Source organism: Mchenga conophoros, linkage group LG11, assembly GCF_057382185.1.
Source record: "Mchenga conophoros isolate Kocher_MC1m ecotype Shallow Benthic linkage group LG11, M_conophoros_male_GT1.1, whole genome shotgun sequence".
NCBI lineage: Eukaryota > Metazoa > Chordata > Actinopteri > Cichliformes > Cichlidae > Mchenga > Mchenga conophoros.
Genome location: NC_140536.1, coordinates 35,549,997 through 35,564,674, shown reverse-complemented (window position 1 = coordinate 35,564,674; position 14,678 = coordinate 35,549,997). Strand labels below are relative to the sequence as shown.

At 38.1% G+C, this 14,678-nt stretch overlaps 1 protein-coding gene across 1 annotated transcript; it reads right to left on the bottom strand.

The window, feature by feature from the left end:
• Positions 1-585: 585 nt before the first annotated feature.
• il21r.1 (interleukin 21 receptor, tandem duplicate 1) lies at positions 586-12,550 on the bottom strand. The gene is made up of 10 exons (XM_085292655.1): positions 12,435-12,550; positions 9,453-9,658; positions 9,080-9,161; positions 8,713-8,824; positions 7,402-7,577; positions 6,842-6,978; positions 6,541-6,727; positions 6,292-6,367; positions 4,904-4,997; positions 586-2,201 (listed from the first exon to the last, which is right to left on the bottom strand). The coding sequence occupies exons 3-10, from the start codon at positions 9,138-9,140 to the stop codon at positions 1,494-1,496; spliced, it is 1,551 nt and encodes a 516-aa protein (XP_085148781.1). The 5' UTR covers positions 9,141-9,161; positions 9,453-9,658; positions 12,435-12,550; the 3' UTR covers positions 586-1,493.
• Positions 12,551-14,678: the final 2,128 nt, after the last annotated feature.

Sequence of the window (14,678 nt, the reverse complement as noted above, 5' to 3'; positions counted from 1 at the left end):
CTGGCCCTTTCTGGCCTGGTGCTGCTGGAGATGCTGTCAATAAAAAGGAGTTCTTATTTCACAAAGTCTCTAATTGATGCTCATAGGGGACCTTCTGATGGTTGGGGCTTGTTCTCTAATATTGCAGGGTCTTTATGTCACAGTAAAAAGCGCCTCAAGGCTATCACTGATAGAATGTGAAAATTATATGGATGCTAAAAGATGACATGCTAAAGCAATATTGTGATCGCAGCATAATTCATCTTTAAATATCCTTTCTAACTTATTTGATTCCGTCTTGATCAGTTAAAAGTTACACAATGTCACAGTGATTTGCAAACCATGAATTTGCACTATTAATCAACTTTATCTAGATATTTACTTTAACCCAATACATTTTTGCAGAAGATACTAAAAAAATTTTGTAACATGTATTACAAATTTTTTCAGACTTATGTCTGAGAAAATTTGCACTTTCATGCTTAAACTTTGTATGATGCAAAATTGACACAATATTAAATTTTGAGGTGCAATGACATCTCCGTAACAATGCAAAAACATTTACCATAGAACATCTCATCTATTATTCATTGATTGTGTTGACACTTTTATTTTACTGATCAATGTTTTAAACTGTTTTAAATATGGATGAAGTTACATTTAACACTTTCAAGTGAAACACAATGTCTGAAGAAAGAAGACACACAAGCAGACTCTTTACAACAGGAGATGAAGTTTTTCTGACGCATTTGTCTCCTTCCTGCTGATGAATGAGATGAAGACCAGTGAAATAATCATCCTCAGATAACATTTTGCTCCAAATTTGCACTTTTGTCTGACATTGCACAAAGCATGACTTTCAGTGGTTTCTGCCAAAATGCATTTGCAAGGAAAACAGACATTATCAATATCTTGATAAGGCAGCATGCATGCTAACAAACCATGCTTTGATAGTAACAAACTAACAAAGCATGCATGACCATGAGAAAATAATTGGATTTCAAAAAATGTTCAGGCAATCTAAATCAAAGCAGAATTTTGATTGAGGATTTGTTAAATTCTGTTGAGTCAGCATGGAACTAATCAGACTTTTGCAGCATTTTATTATTAAATTAAATCAACACTTATAAGTATGTATGTAAATGAATTTGCATTTCACAGAATCACTGTATTTTTATTAAATATTATTTATTTCATTTATTTTTATCTACTGATACTTTCAGGCATAGAGTCTCTTTCTCTCTCTCCTCTCCCTTGGAGCTGTTCTTTTAAAATAACGGAACAAGACTATAGTGCAAGAAAAAAAAACATTCAACTATAAAAAATACACAACATTACAGCATGACCACTCAACTAGGTTCTTTTTCTAATTCAAATATCATCAACAAATCCAAGTCTTAAATAAACGTGTGCCCCACAGCCCAACAATCTGAAACGGTAGCAGTCAGTCGACTTTGAATCATTGTGATTCATGGAGTTCATTCTCCAGGTGGCTTGAGTCTTCTTGAATAGTGCTACATTATCATCCACTGCTTAACATAATTTGAATTTGAGTTCGTGTGCTGATGAAATAAATCAGAGTTGATCTGATCTGCTGTATTTGAGTCTGATGCTCCGGGGCTGCCACACTCCCCAAAACCACTATCAATTGTGTCCAGGTCCACATGAGGGTAGCCATCTTCTGACTGCTCAAACGAGTCAAGGGATACCCTCTCTGGTTCATTAAACTGATCATGAGGCTGGAAGTTTAGGTTTTCCACTAGTAGGTCATTGGATATGCGGTTTTCATGCTGTGGTAATACCCCACTTTGTCTGTTCATCCTGGACATGTGAGGCTCCTCTAAAGCATAGCTGGCATGCTCTCTGTTGTCTTCCTCAAAGGAACCCAAGCTTGCTCCATCTTGGTAACTTCTGAGGGAGCTCTGTGATGTAACTTCCTCATCAAAATCTTCTCCAGATAAGGTTACAGTATGGATGGAGATGTGTCCAGTGGAGTGGCTGTTGCCCTGTGAACTGTCACCGTCTGGAAAGTGCAGCAGCATGTTGCTGTGAGGCTGCAGCATGTGGTGGATGTCGCCACCTTGATTCGTCTCGTTGTCCTCATTGTCTCGCTGCTTCTCGTCGCTCCAGTGAAGTATGTCATGCTGCTTCTCACTCATCATCTGAACATTTGGACTGATCCTCAGGTAATCATATTCACTGAATACAGGCTTCACCCATTCCTGTAAGAGAAAAAAAAAGGGGGAAACATCAAAATGCTGGACTAAAGAAATGCTAAAAAAGTGTCAGCTGAATGTTTAAGAGTGTGCTTTGTCATCTTCTCAAGGAAACAGTGTGCACCAAATGATTTGCATGAGAATTAAAAGTCTTTCTCTCTTTCCTAACAGTGTCATTCACTGGCTGCAGTGTGAGTGCCTGCCAAGCATGCTGCTACCCTTCTGCACATCCAAAAGGTCGTGCAGAAGCTGCTTTACAACCCACTACATCCACTTTTCCACTCAGGAAGTGTTTGCATTTGAATATCATATCTATTATCATTGCTCTAATGTGTGGGGGTCTTGCCGTTTCTCTCCCCACCTCCAGCTTTCAGTGTATGTATGTGGAAGGATGGGGAGGTCCCAGAGGAGAGCAAAGCTGCCAGACTGCTGGCGGAAATATCAGTTCATTTGACTTTTGTGGTAGATAATGGATTTCAGTATTTTCACTGTTACCATGTTTTACCAAAGAACTAATACTTAATTAAAAATCACCTTTTAAAAAAGCAAAACAAGTTTGCTTTAATGTTGAGAACCTTGTCCTTATCTTAGGTTCTTTTGCAAGTGTGGTTGAGACATCCGGACAAGTACCTAAGTGTCTGGGGCTTTCACAGGATCAAAAGATTTAACTGTTAGTGCCAGGACCAGAAATGTTAAAATGGTACAGGTCCTGAAATTTTTTGTTCCTACTAATACAAATACAGTTTGAAAATATCTGACATTTTAGCCATTAGAAATCATTATTTTTTTTAGCAAACTAGACAAACAGGAATTAAGCTGTGACTAGTCGCATGTGGAAAGACTGCAGGAGTAGCTCAAAAGGAGCATATATGTCCTATCCTCTAAGAAAATATTAGTGATTCTTACTTTAATGCACTACTAAAGTATATCTCTTTCTTAAAATGCACATTCCTTTACAGCAACCCATATGTGGCAATGAGGTGTAAACTTTCTGCAATTACCACTGGCTTGCAGCAAGCTGATGGCCAGATAAGCATGAATCAGTTTCTCAAAGCATAGGCCACCACATCCTGGAAAAAAAGCTCTTCAGCACAACAATGTTTTTAAAATCGCTGAGAGAAAGGAAGCACTCTGCACCACAAGGGTGAAAGACACTGCAAACAAACTACAACCATATCTGAGAGAAAGACATAATACAGAGTCAAAAAAAAGAAGGACGGAAAGAAAGGAAAAAGACTACACTGTCTTTAAAATCAAAGATTGTTTTTAAGAACTTAAAGTGGGTAAGTGGCGGTGGAGTGGGTTACCCAACAATTAGAAGGGAAGCAGTGCAAAGCCCCACTCCTCAAATGTTCCTTGAGCAAAATAATCAACTCTGTTTGGTGCTTAAAGCACCCTAGGCATTCTTTATGAAAGCGTGTGGGAATAGGTGAATGTGGTTTGCAGTAAAGTGTGTTTTAAGCCCCCCCGAAAAAGGTTCAATTACCAATAACAATACTGCCACCTTCTGATAAGAACTGGTGCCAAATAAAGAGTTACAGTGGGACAGTATGCAGTCAACATTGACTCTGTTTCCAAAACAAAAGTAACTGTAAAAATGGGTTTAAATCAGTAACTTAAAAGTTGTAATTTTAAACTACTATATCTTGTATGTTATCAGCTACATTCCTCAAAGTTAAATAAAATAATTACTGTTTATCAAACCAAGTAAGAATAATCTCCTCTTGCCTGATGTTGTTTCTGACATTTGCTGCAGCAGCGCACTCTACTGAACAATGTGTGCAACTGCATTCATGGCCAAAGCTAATAAATTCAACTTGTTGCTCGTACTCGGGTGAAATTCATCAACTAGAGTGAGAACTGAGGCGGAGGTGTGGGTTTTTTTTGGTCTGTCACCAAGATTGCTGCGGGGCTAATTTTATACTTTCTGGGGATGTGGAACATTTGCAATGGAAGAACCGTTCTGGGGTAAAAGGTCTATTTTAAAGGTATGTTTAAATTATACTAGCAGGTTCTTTCAATGTGCTCTACACTCCTTTATAAGCGAGATGTGGTGAAGCTGCTGTACTGGATTGTTTTTATTCTAAAGAAGCAGCAAATGAGAAGCAAAAGCAGACATGATAAGGTGCTTTATGTAAGAGACATTTTAACCCAGCTATTTAGAAATACAGTGCAGACTCTATCCGCTTGGATTTGAAATGAGTTAACATAAAGAAAAGGGAGAAATAACGATCAACATTTCCCTAAGCTTAGAAAGAAAAATAGCATAAATCACATTAGGGTAAATACACAGGGTAATAGAAGATGAAGCGATTCATAAAGAAACAGCAAAACTATTTCAAAAGTGCAAACCACAACCTTTTCACTTGTGTGCCTTTCAGGTGAAGAGCAGGCTGTTTTTAGTCTAATACTATGTCAAATCAAAGATCAAAATAGATTCACCGGTGGTATTTTCCACTGGGGTGGAACAGGTTTGACTTTTATACACAAATATCAACCCACAAGATTTCATACTGATATCTGAAAAGGTTCTTGAAGCCCCTACACACTGACTCATTCACATCACGGAGTCCCTTAGTGTGAAGTCTGGGGAAAGTCCCACAAAACAGGGTCCAGATGTGCAGAAAGTCCCCCCTGTGGCAGCACCTGCTGGCTTAATTTGGAAATTACACAAAAACGCAATGAGTGACCTTGTTTTGCTGTCTTACCTTGAAGTTCCCTTCGTAGTTGTGATACAGGGGTTTGAAAAACTCATCCGGCCTCGGGATGTACGTAATCACCTGAAGTTTTCTCTGCCAATACCTGAGACAAATGTGAAATGATTTTAAAACCAAACAACAGGCAGAGAAGGGAAAATGACATTTATAGCTCAGTGTCACGTCTTATGGAGGTGATTTTCGTTTTCAGTACGTGAGCTGAGCAGTTATGAAGCTGTGGTCAAAGGCAACAGCTACAAACTAGAAATGCTGATAACACAACAGATGTCATGTGAAAGACTGTACAGAGTTAAGCAGAATTCATTAGTCACATCTTGCTATTTGACTATTTGTTATCTATAAGACAAAATGATAAGTTTATTAGTAGTAGAGAAAATTTTCCTTTCTATGAAATGAACACTTGAAAGTTGTTAACCGCGCTGCGACTTGACCCGACTAATCCTTGTCTGGATTTAGATTTATTCTTTGAAAGGATTCTTTACCGCCGTAAGACGAGGAAAACTTTGACGCACGTTTCAGCGTTGTTTGTTGCCTAAACTGAGATGATTCTCTGGGCTGGAATAATAACAAAGGACTTTTTTTTATTATAGAGCTCTCTGCAATAATTATGACATGTGACACATGTCGTGTCACTTGGAGCATTTTTCGGTATAAAACAAGCCACAGGTTTAAAATAAACAAAGCTGAATCCAACAGTTTGTCCCTGAAACAGTTTCTACTAAAACTGATCGTTCAAGGTTTATCAGTGTAGAATCACTTTCAGCTGTGGCTAACACTGTGCCAGTGGCTAACACTGTGTTAGCCACTGGCACAGTGTTAGCCATTCATCTGTACCCGAGAGAGATGCGTTAGAATAATTTCAAAAACCCAATATCAAAAGGTGTGATCACTCCACTGAGAAGAACATTTCATCATCATTATTTGAAACAGGTAAGAAAGAGAAAGCAAAAAAAACAAACAGAACAAATGTAAGCACAGAGTTCATGTGCTTTTGTGAACTTGTGTAGGTTTCTTGTAACCGTGTGCACTTGATAAGCGAGGTGTTCTCGGTTCTCTGACACTGATGCTCTGCATAACTTCCTATGTCTGCTAGCCTTTTCAGTGCAAGAGCTGCACACGTACATGCTGCAGTGGTTTTTCTATATGTGGGAGGTGATGCCAGGAAAATGCAGATTAAAGCTTTGTTAATCATTTACTGGAAGCGTTACTGTTGACCTCCAGTATTAAATTGTTTCAACTCTGCTGAGTTATTTCTTTTTTGTGCAATTAATGAAGTTTCAGCGGAAATCTGACAATGCAAACGATTACGTTTTTAATCGTGATTGTTTGCTGGGGTTTAAAAAAGAAAAGACAAACAAAACAGTGTTTCAAATACTTACGTTTTCTGGGAATAACACAGACACAGGCAAAAAAAGAAGACCATAATGATGGCCAGGAAGATGTGCCACCAAGTACCTGGAAAGAAGGCATTTAAAATTTTTAGTCTTAGACAAACAAATGACACCCTTCCTGTTACTGAAGTGTATGCACGAAGACACATGCAGAACGTAAACGCATAAAACACTTTCAAATAAATTCGGATAAGTTTTCACCTTCAATATTGATGCTACTTTGAACATTAAGGCTACCTTTGACATTTAACGCCTCTGTTTTCCAGTTTGTAGTGGAACTCCATTCACTCCATGGACCCTGAAGGACATATGTAGGACAAAATGTGGCTTGAACATCCACAGTATAATTGGTATGTGGTTGTAGTTCATTGTGGTTTATCAGAATTTGCATTTCTGACACTCTTTCCTTGGAGAAAACTGGATCCTGTTAGGAACAAAATAAAAAAACATCAGAATTTTGTGAGAATTTTTGAGAAATTTCACAGTAATGTTTTTTTCAATCTCACGTCCAAGTTATTGGTTTTTATATTGCTATTACCTTCAACAAGTTTTCGCTCGTTCTTATGCGGACTCTGTATCTGAGGCAGTCGGCGGCAGCGCTGTCATGGCTCCAGGTTATGTTGTAGAATTCCGCTGCGTTTTCAACTTGAACGTTTAAAGGAGGCTTAAGTTTCACTGTGAAAACAAAGCCCCAGGGGAATATTATGAAAATGTGTGCATGCCCAGAAATGGCAGCTGAACATTATTTTTAGCTTTTGTTTTAATTTCGAGTATAAAACAGACAGGTGGGCATTCACCGGCAAACAACAATTCGGGTAAATTGGGAAAGTTGCCAGAATGATTCTTGTAACTTCTGGATTTTCTGAACTCTCAATCTGTGTTGAAAATTGTTTAATGTATGGAGGGTGATCAATAACCAAAATAGGGAACATATTTAACATGCCTTAATTTGTCTTTAACACACATTTTGATGCGACTGAAATGTCACTGGAGGACCAACAGGCTGTTTTCTGTAACAGTTTTGATGACTTTTTTATGTGTTCAGCAGAGATGACAAATAGTGAAATGTCAGACTGAGGAGTTATCAGTTTTACTTACCCACTTCACTCAGGTTCCAGCTGGATGACTCATTTATGAATGAGCTGCCTTCTTCACTGACTGTCGTGCTGCAGACTGTTCCAACTGATGCAACATCAATAAAGGGCTTATCAATTTGACACCAGGACTGAGGCGGTCGGATAACACAGCTGCCATCAACGTCTTCATCTTCACCCCTAAAAAAACAAAACTGACTGTTTTTAATGGTGTCCTGATGATTTGCAGGTGGTTCAGTCATGCGCTAATATTTCTATAAGCAAAATACACCTGAATAAAAACATAAATATTCATTAGTCCATTAACATTTTTTGAAGCCCACTGTTAAATATTTAAAGTGATTTTTAAAAACCCAAACATTTTTTATTTGTATTATCATATATGAAAAAGAAAAGCATCAACTGATCAACTGAGGAGCGCTAAATATTTAATAAATATAATGAATATGAACTAAAGCGATTAAAACTTCAGTGGTGTTGAAACAGTGTCGCCGCCAGGGAGTGCAGTTTGTCTCTCTGGTACATACACTGTATGCTACATACTGTCTCTTTAATGAGACATAAATCTAAAAATGTTTGTTCGTGCCACCTGTTTTCTGTGACATACAGATAACGATTAAAGGCTTACACTTGTTTTAAACCCATCTTGGGCAATCAGTTCACACGGAGACGGCTGTTCGTGCAAGTGTAAACAACCACCAATAGGCTAAGTAAGGGTTGCTTTGTAGACTAAAAGCTAATGTGTCCTGATGTGTCCCCAACGAGACCCCAACAACAAAATACGTCATCAGTGCAGGACGTGGTGGTCCTTCATTGGCATCTCCTGCACCCTATTGCAAGTCACAAATTGCGATGTCAGTGTCACCAGTTGGAGTGGCCTGTAGGGCTACACACACATTAGATGGGAAAACTTTTTTGCATAATTCTCCCTAAGCAAAGTGTGCAGGGGAGATCCTCAACCTTCTAGTTGAAATGACACCAAAAGTCAGGGAATTTTGGACCCAAATGATATAGACACAAGAAAGTTCTGATGTGTCCACTTGTGGTTGGATTGACCAAGAAATAAAGTCTAAGATAGCCTATTATTGTTGTATTTAATTCACAAACACTGGTATAAATGCAACACTGGTCGATCAGCTCCTCATGCCAACTATGGCAAACAGATGAAAATCAGTTTATGCACTAAAACTGGACGATTTGACAACACATCTATACCATAAAAAAGTTACTGAAGCTGGTAATGCATAAACCAATCAATCATTTCAAACAAGCCTCCACAAAGTGTTTGCATAAATAGCCACACTGCAACTTTTACCTGCAAATGACACTGATGTTAAGGGGATTCATCGGCACAGAGGCTGCGCACGAACAGTTCAACAACTCATCGTAGTCTGTCCAGCAGGTGACATTGCAAAATGATGTAGATGCTAAAAAAAAACATTAACATTTATTAGTTTTCCAGTTTAACAATATTCTTCAAAATCAAAGCATTTCTTTTTTTGCAGTTTTACTCAGTTTTACTCAATTGAAGAAATTAATTTTAATAAAAAATGTAGCCACAAAAACCACGACAAGACAAACCCACAGCGTACAGTCAGCGCATCCGAAATACAATAAATGGATCAATAACTACAGAAATCAATGAAGTAAGAAAACAAAAAGATTACAAAGAGCTTGCTTACCTCCATGAAGGAAAAGAGCGAGGCACCACAGCAAGAAAAAGAACACATGTTGGGGAGCCATGGGGCCACCCGCTGCTAACAGCTGCATTAAACACAGAAGAATTTAGAAAAAGCTGTGGTTGTGTGGCAGAAAAAAAGTGTTTTAAAAAGATATAAATAAATAGCTTTTTTGTAACTGACTTCTAAACTTGGACAAAGTGAGTAAGTGGCTAAAAATGAATATCCGACGAGATGAGCGTCAGGTTTAGCAAGAACACTACACCGTATACTTTTCTTAACAAATTCTAAATCCAAAAATAATCAAATTAATACTGGATGATCATAATCTTGGCATTTTCAGTTTTTCACTGAGAAAAATAAATTATGATCTTACCGTATTCTAATTAAAACTCCCGCAACTTTACCGGTGAGCGAAGCGTCAGAGTCACAGATGCGCTGATGTCTGTGTGAGAACGCCAAGCGGAACAAAGCTGAGGCTGTCGGGCGTCATAGTCACAAGCGTGACTAAGGATGTGGTTTCAGACTCTTTGAGCAGAGTCAGTGTGGTGCTTCCCACCACTATGAATATGCAACAGACGACTAGAGAGAAAACGTCAACAGGAAACTGAAATTATCATCAAGACAATGCTGCCATATTTGTGTCACCTAATTTTAACAAAAAGCAGGACAAAAATAGATTTTTGAAGACCGAGGGGTGAATCCATTTTAGCATATTTAGAACCCCAGAACATTTTATTCTTTTACCGACTGTCGTAAAATGTTTTACTCTTAGAAGAATATCATATAATAATATAACTTTAATAATGCATCATTTGTTCAAAACATGTTTCATTCCTGTAATAATTTTGACACCTTCCAAAAGACCCCATCACACACCTACTTACCACCTAATAACACTTAATTGGGGCTTTTTTAGAAGATTCCAGCAAACTGCAATACGTCTAGCCATATGAGTCATAATGCTGATGCTGAGCCCCTCGGCACTCGCTTTCAGTAATCAAATTAGCTCTAAATATTTGCAGCTCACCCATTTAATAGCAGCTTTCTCGAGTCGCATTCCAGGTGTAAACAGTTTATTATCTTAAATATAAAAGAGCACAGTATCAAGCTTTATATCAGGGGGGTGTAATCAGATTGACATCACCGTGTGGGTGTGCAGACATGTCTATTTAATGTCATTGTATCAATATTAGTCAAATCCAAATGCCATTTTACCACACAATTACACAAAGCCAAGCATCTGCAGTGTCTTTAACTAGGTTAAAAGACAAAAGTGAAAAAAATAACAAAGAGTCAGTGGAACAGAGCAAAGCTTAAAATATCACTTCACCCCATGACTTCTTCTAAAGCCTTCAGACGATAATTCTGATTGCTCCAGTGCCGGACAGGACAGGCAAATAAAATAAAAAAAGAAACATGCAAAAGATGTGCAAGGGAAGTCGTGCATAATACAATAAACAATACGTTTGCACAGTCATATATCTTTCTTTATTACTCTGTCTGAAGAGTCTAAAGGTTAGTAAGGGCTAAAGCCAAATTATTAGCAAAATGGAGCTTTGACAAGCAAACCGAGCATTCACTGAAAGCAGCACTGCTCGTCTTCCTCTTCCTCAAGTGCAACTCTCAAACAAAACACTAACCACCATTTAGCGGTTAGACACCTAAATGTAAATAGGAAAAGAAGTGACGATGGCTCCTGTAATTCCTGTGTGGTTTGTCTGTCTGTCCACATGTTTCTCAGCATGATTAGACAAAATCTACCAAGTTTAATCTTATGAAATCATGCAGCTGAGAAAATGGGAGTGAAAACACCGGGCACAAATTTCCAGCTGATGTGCAGCCCTCTTTGCTAACACACAACACGAATAGTATATTTAGACCTTTTACTTATAAAAATTCAGACACAGGACAATCCTGTTGTGTTTTGCACATAGATCGCTTTCTTTATAAATCTAAAAGACCGTTGATTTGTCTTTGCAGTGGGCCTGCTGGCCTTTTAGATTTCCCAGACCTCTGCATTATAGTGAGAAGTGCTTTACGTTTTTGATACAAGAGAAAATCATCAGTATATAGATGTGCCGGGTAGTATCACATTCATATAACAGCTGTGTTGATCTCTAGGAATCTCCACTTCGTTTGTTGTGTTCTGTGCTTTGTTTTGCAGCAGGTAACTGAGCAGCAATATAAAAGCGTCTTCCTTCCTGCAGTGACAGCCAGCCTTCAGATGTTCACCAGCTTAGCAACAGCACGATTCTGTGTTTTAGACACACTCTGCCATGTGTACGTGTACGCTTTACACCACTGACAAATATGTTTTTACAAAGTATCATTTTTGAAGTTACCACTTTATCTGGTCTCGCCTCTTCTTGGGCTGTGACCGAGTGTAACACGAGACACAAGGTTGTTCTTCCTATTTTTGCTCTGTCAGAAAATATACTTTAATTATTATATTTTACCTTGTTGTAAATTTCAAAACCTAAATCCAATAAACTGCTCCGCTGTTCTGTATTGAAAAATGATTGATCAGGAAATGTTTACACGCAGCTGCTGAGGCTTGCACAAACGCTCCATAGTCACTGGAGGGCGCTGTACATGAGCGTCACTTTAAACCCCCCTGCCCCCCCCCCCCCCCCCCCCCCAGGTTTTAATGTGAACTGCTGATTTGACCAACACATTAACTGAGTTCTGGTTCTTCTTTCCTTAGAAACTAGAGAGTATGTGCAAAAAAGCAAAGGCAGTGAATTCAGACTTGTACTGCTTATTTTTAAAATAATTCGACACTTGAAATCTGCTTCTGCTGCGTTTCCCAGCTTTTACGTGGACATTTGCGTTTTTATCGAACAAATATAAAAGGTTCAGCTTATAACTTATAAAAGGCGTTCAGGAGTCACATTAAAAGAGCCACCATGTTAGTTATCAGAGATGTGAAAATAGTAGCACACAAACCACGGCTGTAAAAGCCAGCGGTTAAATTGCATTTAATCATATTATAACAGTTTAAATACAATAATAATACAATATGTAAAACTGTTTTTCTTTTTGTTTTGTTTTAATGCATGCGTGACTTTACCGGCGGGCCTTTTTTTCGCGCGACACTCTCTTACAGTACGCGCAGACCTAATTTTGGATATGGTTCATGTACTCACCGGGGAAGCCCGCAACGATGTTTTCCTCGTTTCATTTTCACTTTGTGGACTCATGTTGAGACTCGTTTTGTCCCAGCAGTTCTTTCTTTTCGTTGCTTTTTTAATTTTTAAAATTTTGCTCTATAATTTCTCTCTCTCTCCCCCCCCATCCCGTCACCACCACCTGACATTCATGTAATTTCACGTAATTACCTGTTGAATGTACTCACCAATTTATTAGCAGCTTTTTTTTTAAAGAGAACCTCTTGTTTTCAGACACGATATTTGTATCTACCGGGAGACTCTGGGACGTTTTTGACTCCAAACTTTTTTGGAGACTGAGAATCCAAAAAGTGGAAGAGAACCTTTGGTGCACGTACCAGCCCCTTCCTATCAGTTTATCAGTTTACAGACCCTATATGAAATACACAGCGCCCATGTGTGGTCCAGTCTCGTTATAGCAACGACATTCCTTAAAGTTACCAAATTCCACCGTAACAAACGGGCCAAAATAAGTCAGCAACAACTTGACAACCTTTGATTTTATTAGTGAGAGACATTCAGGAGACTCTGGCATGTCTGGAGACGCATGTAAAATACTCTAGTAAAAGTTAATATTTAATGTCTATTAAACATTTAATTAATATGTCAGTTAAACTAAGTTAATGTGGTGCTGAAGCAAAAATTGATAATATTATACTATATATTAGTCATGATTTGTATTTTTTCTTGCACATGTATTTGGGAGGTAAAGAGGTTCTCAGACCTCACCTCTTGAGATCAGCTTCCTCCTTCTGCTGCACCTTTCCTTTCTAGCTTGCTTCTTACTTTGCAAGTTTTGCACCTCCACGGTGGAAGTGCAACACTCTTTGCTGTGTGTACCAATCAGCAATATACTTTTTGTCATTGTGTTATTTTTCCATTTCATGATTCTATCTATAGTAAAAACAAAACAAAACAAAAACACTTTGGTAAAGTGCTGAGCTCAGTCTTAGAGTTGCTGAAGAAAGAAAGTAAAAAAAGATTAAACTAGAAAACTAAGTATGGTTTGGGAATTTTCCCTGTATAAATAAAGATTGATGCCCAGTCATACAGGGAAACTCGTGACATGTCCTTTGTGGCGATGTTATTCCCCTTCTCTGTCCCTTTGTTTTTGGATAGCCCCAAACTTTCATGTGACAAAACTGTTAATAATACACGAGAAGAAGAAGAACATTGCATCTCGGTAGTAGATATGTCTTAAACAATTCACCATCCCATCTGTTAAAATGCTTTTGCTCTTTATGTTTATGTTTATGTTATGTGTGCTCATCATTTGTCCCTGAAAGTGATTACTTACAAATAACCGCATCTACCTTTGCTCGTCCCTTTAAATTTTACTTATGTAAACTTGCAGGTTTATGAAGTTCTTAAAAAATCTTGAAATATTTTTATTTGGAGGTGTTAAAAATATTTTCATGACGATAAATGCGGAACAGTAGTCAGAGAAACTCCTGGAAAGTCTAATCAACTTCATTGTTTCATTAATTTTTTTTCCTGAAGTCTGCAGAGTTCTTATTTTATACATGCACGCATATGCATATATAAATTATAATGTTAATAAGATAGATAATAAAAAAAAATAGACAGAATAGGTGTTTCAAACTCAAATGTTTCAGACTTTTCCTTTCAGAGCGACCATAAAGCAAAAGTTTCGTGTGACAAGATCTCCGCCTGGAGCAGTAGACAACCTTTTCCACTGGGTGGCAGTATAGACAGTTTTGTTTTATGGGAAGTAAAACCACAAGTAGTTTTACAGCTTTATTTCTTTTTGTGCATACACACAGATAGTAATTAAATTGTTTATTTTAATAGTTTGTGTTTGCTCCAGTGACTAATTACTCAGGTTTTATTCATTTTTCACACAGAATAGTGAAAAGGGATCCAAAACAGAGGAAAAGTGTCTTTTCAGTAACAGGATACTGAAAACAAGACTTACCATCCAACCATTCTCTTCCCCTTAACCTTAACAGGGTTGTAGGGGGGCTGGAGCCTATACCAGCTACCATAGGGCGAGAGGTGGGTACACCCTGAACAGGTCACCAGTCTGTCACAGGGGTAACACAAAGAGACACACAACCATTCACACCTATGTGCAATTTAGATTCACCAGTTAACCTAACCCCACTAATTGCATGTCTTTGGACTGTGGGAGGAAGCTGGAGTACACTGAGAGAACCCACGGAGGCATGGCGGGAACATGGAGACTCCACACAGAAAGACCCTGGCTAGGTGGGAGAGTCCAACTCACCGCCGTGCTTATTTTAGTGAATAACAAGAAAAGTTCTTCATGTAGTATTTTTATGGGGGGTGTTTATTTTAATTCAAAACGTTTTAAAAATGAAAACAATCCACAAACTGCTGGTTCCTTCTTTAGTTTGACTTTGAATTGTAATGTTTGTTATTTGTTTCTTTGAGCCCATTGTGTCTTATTT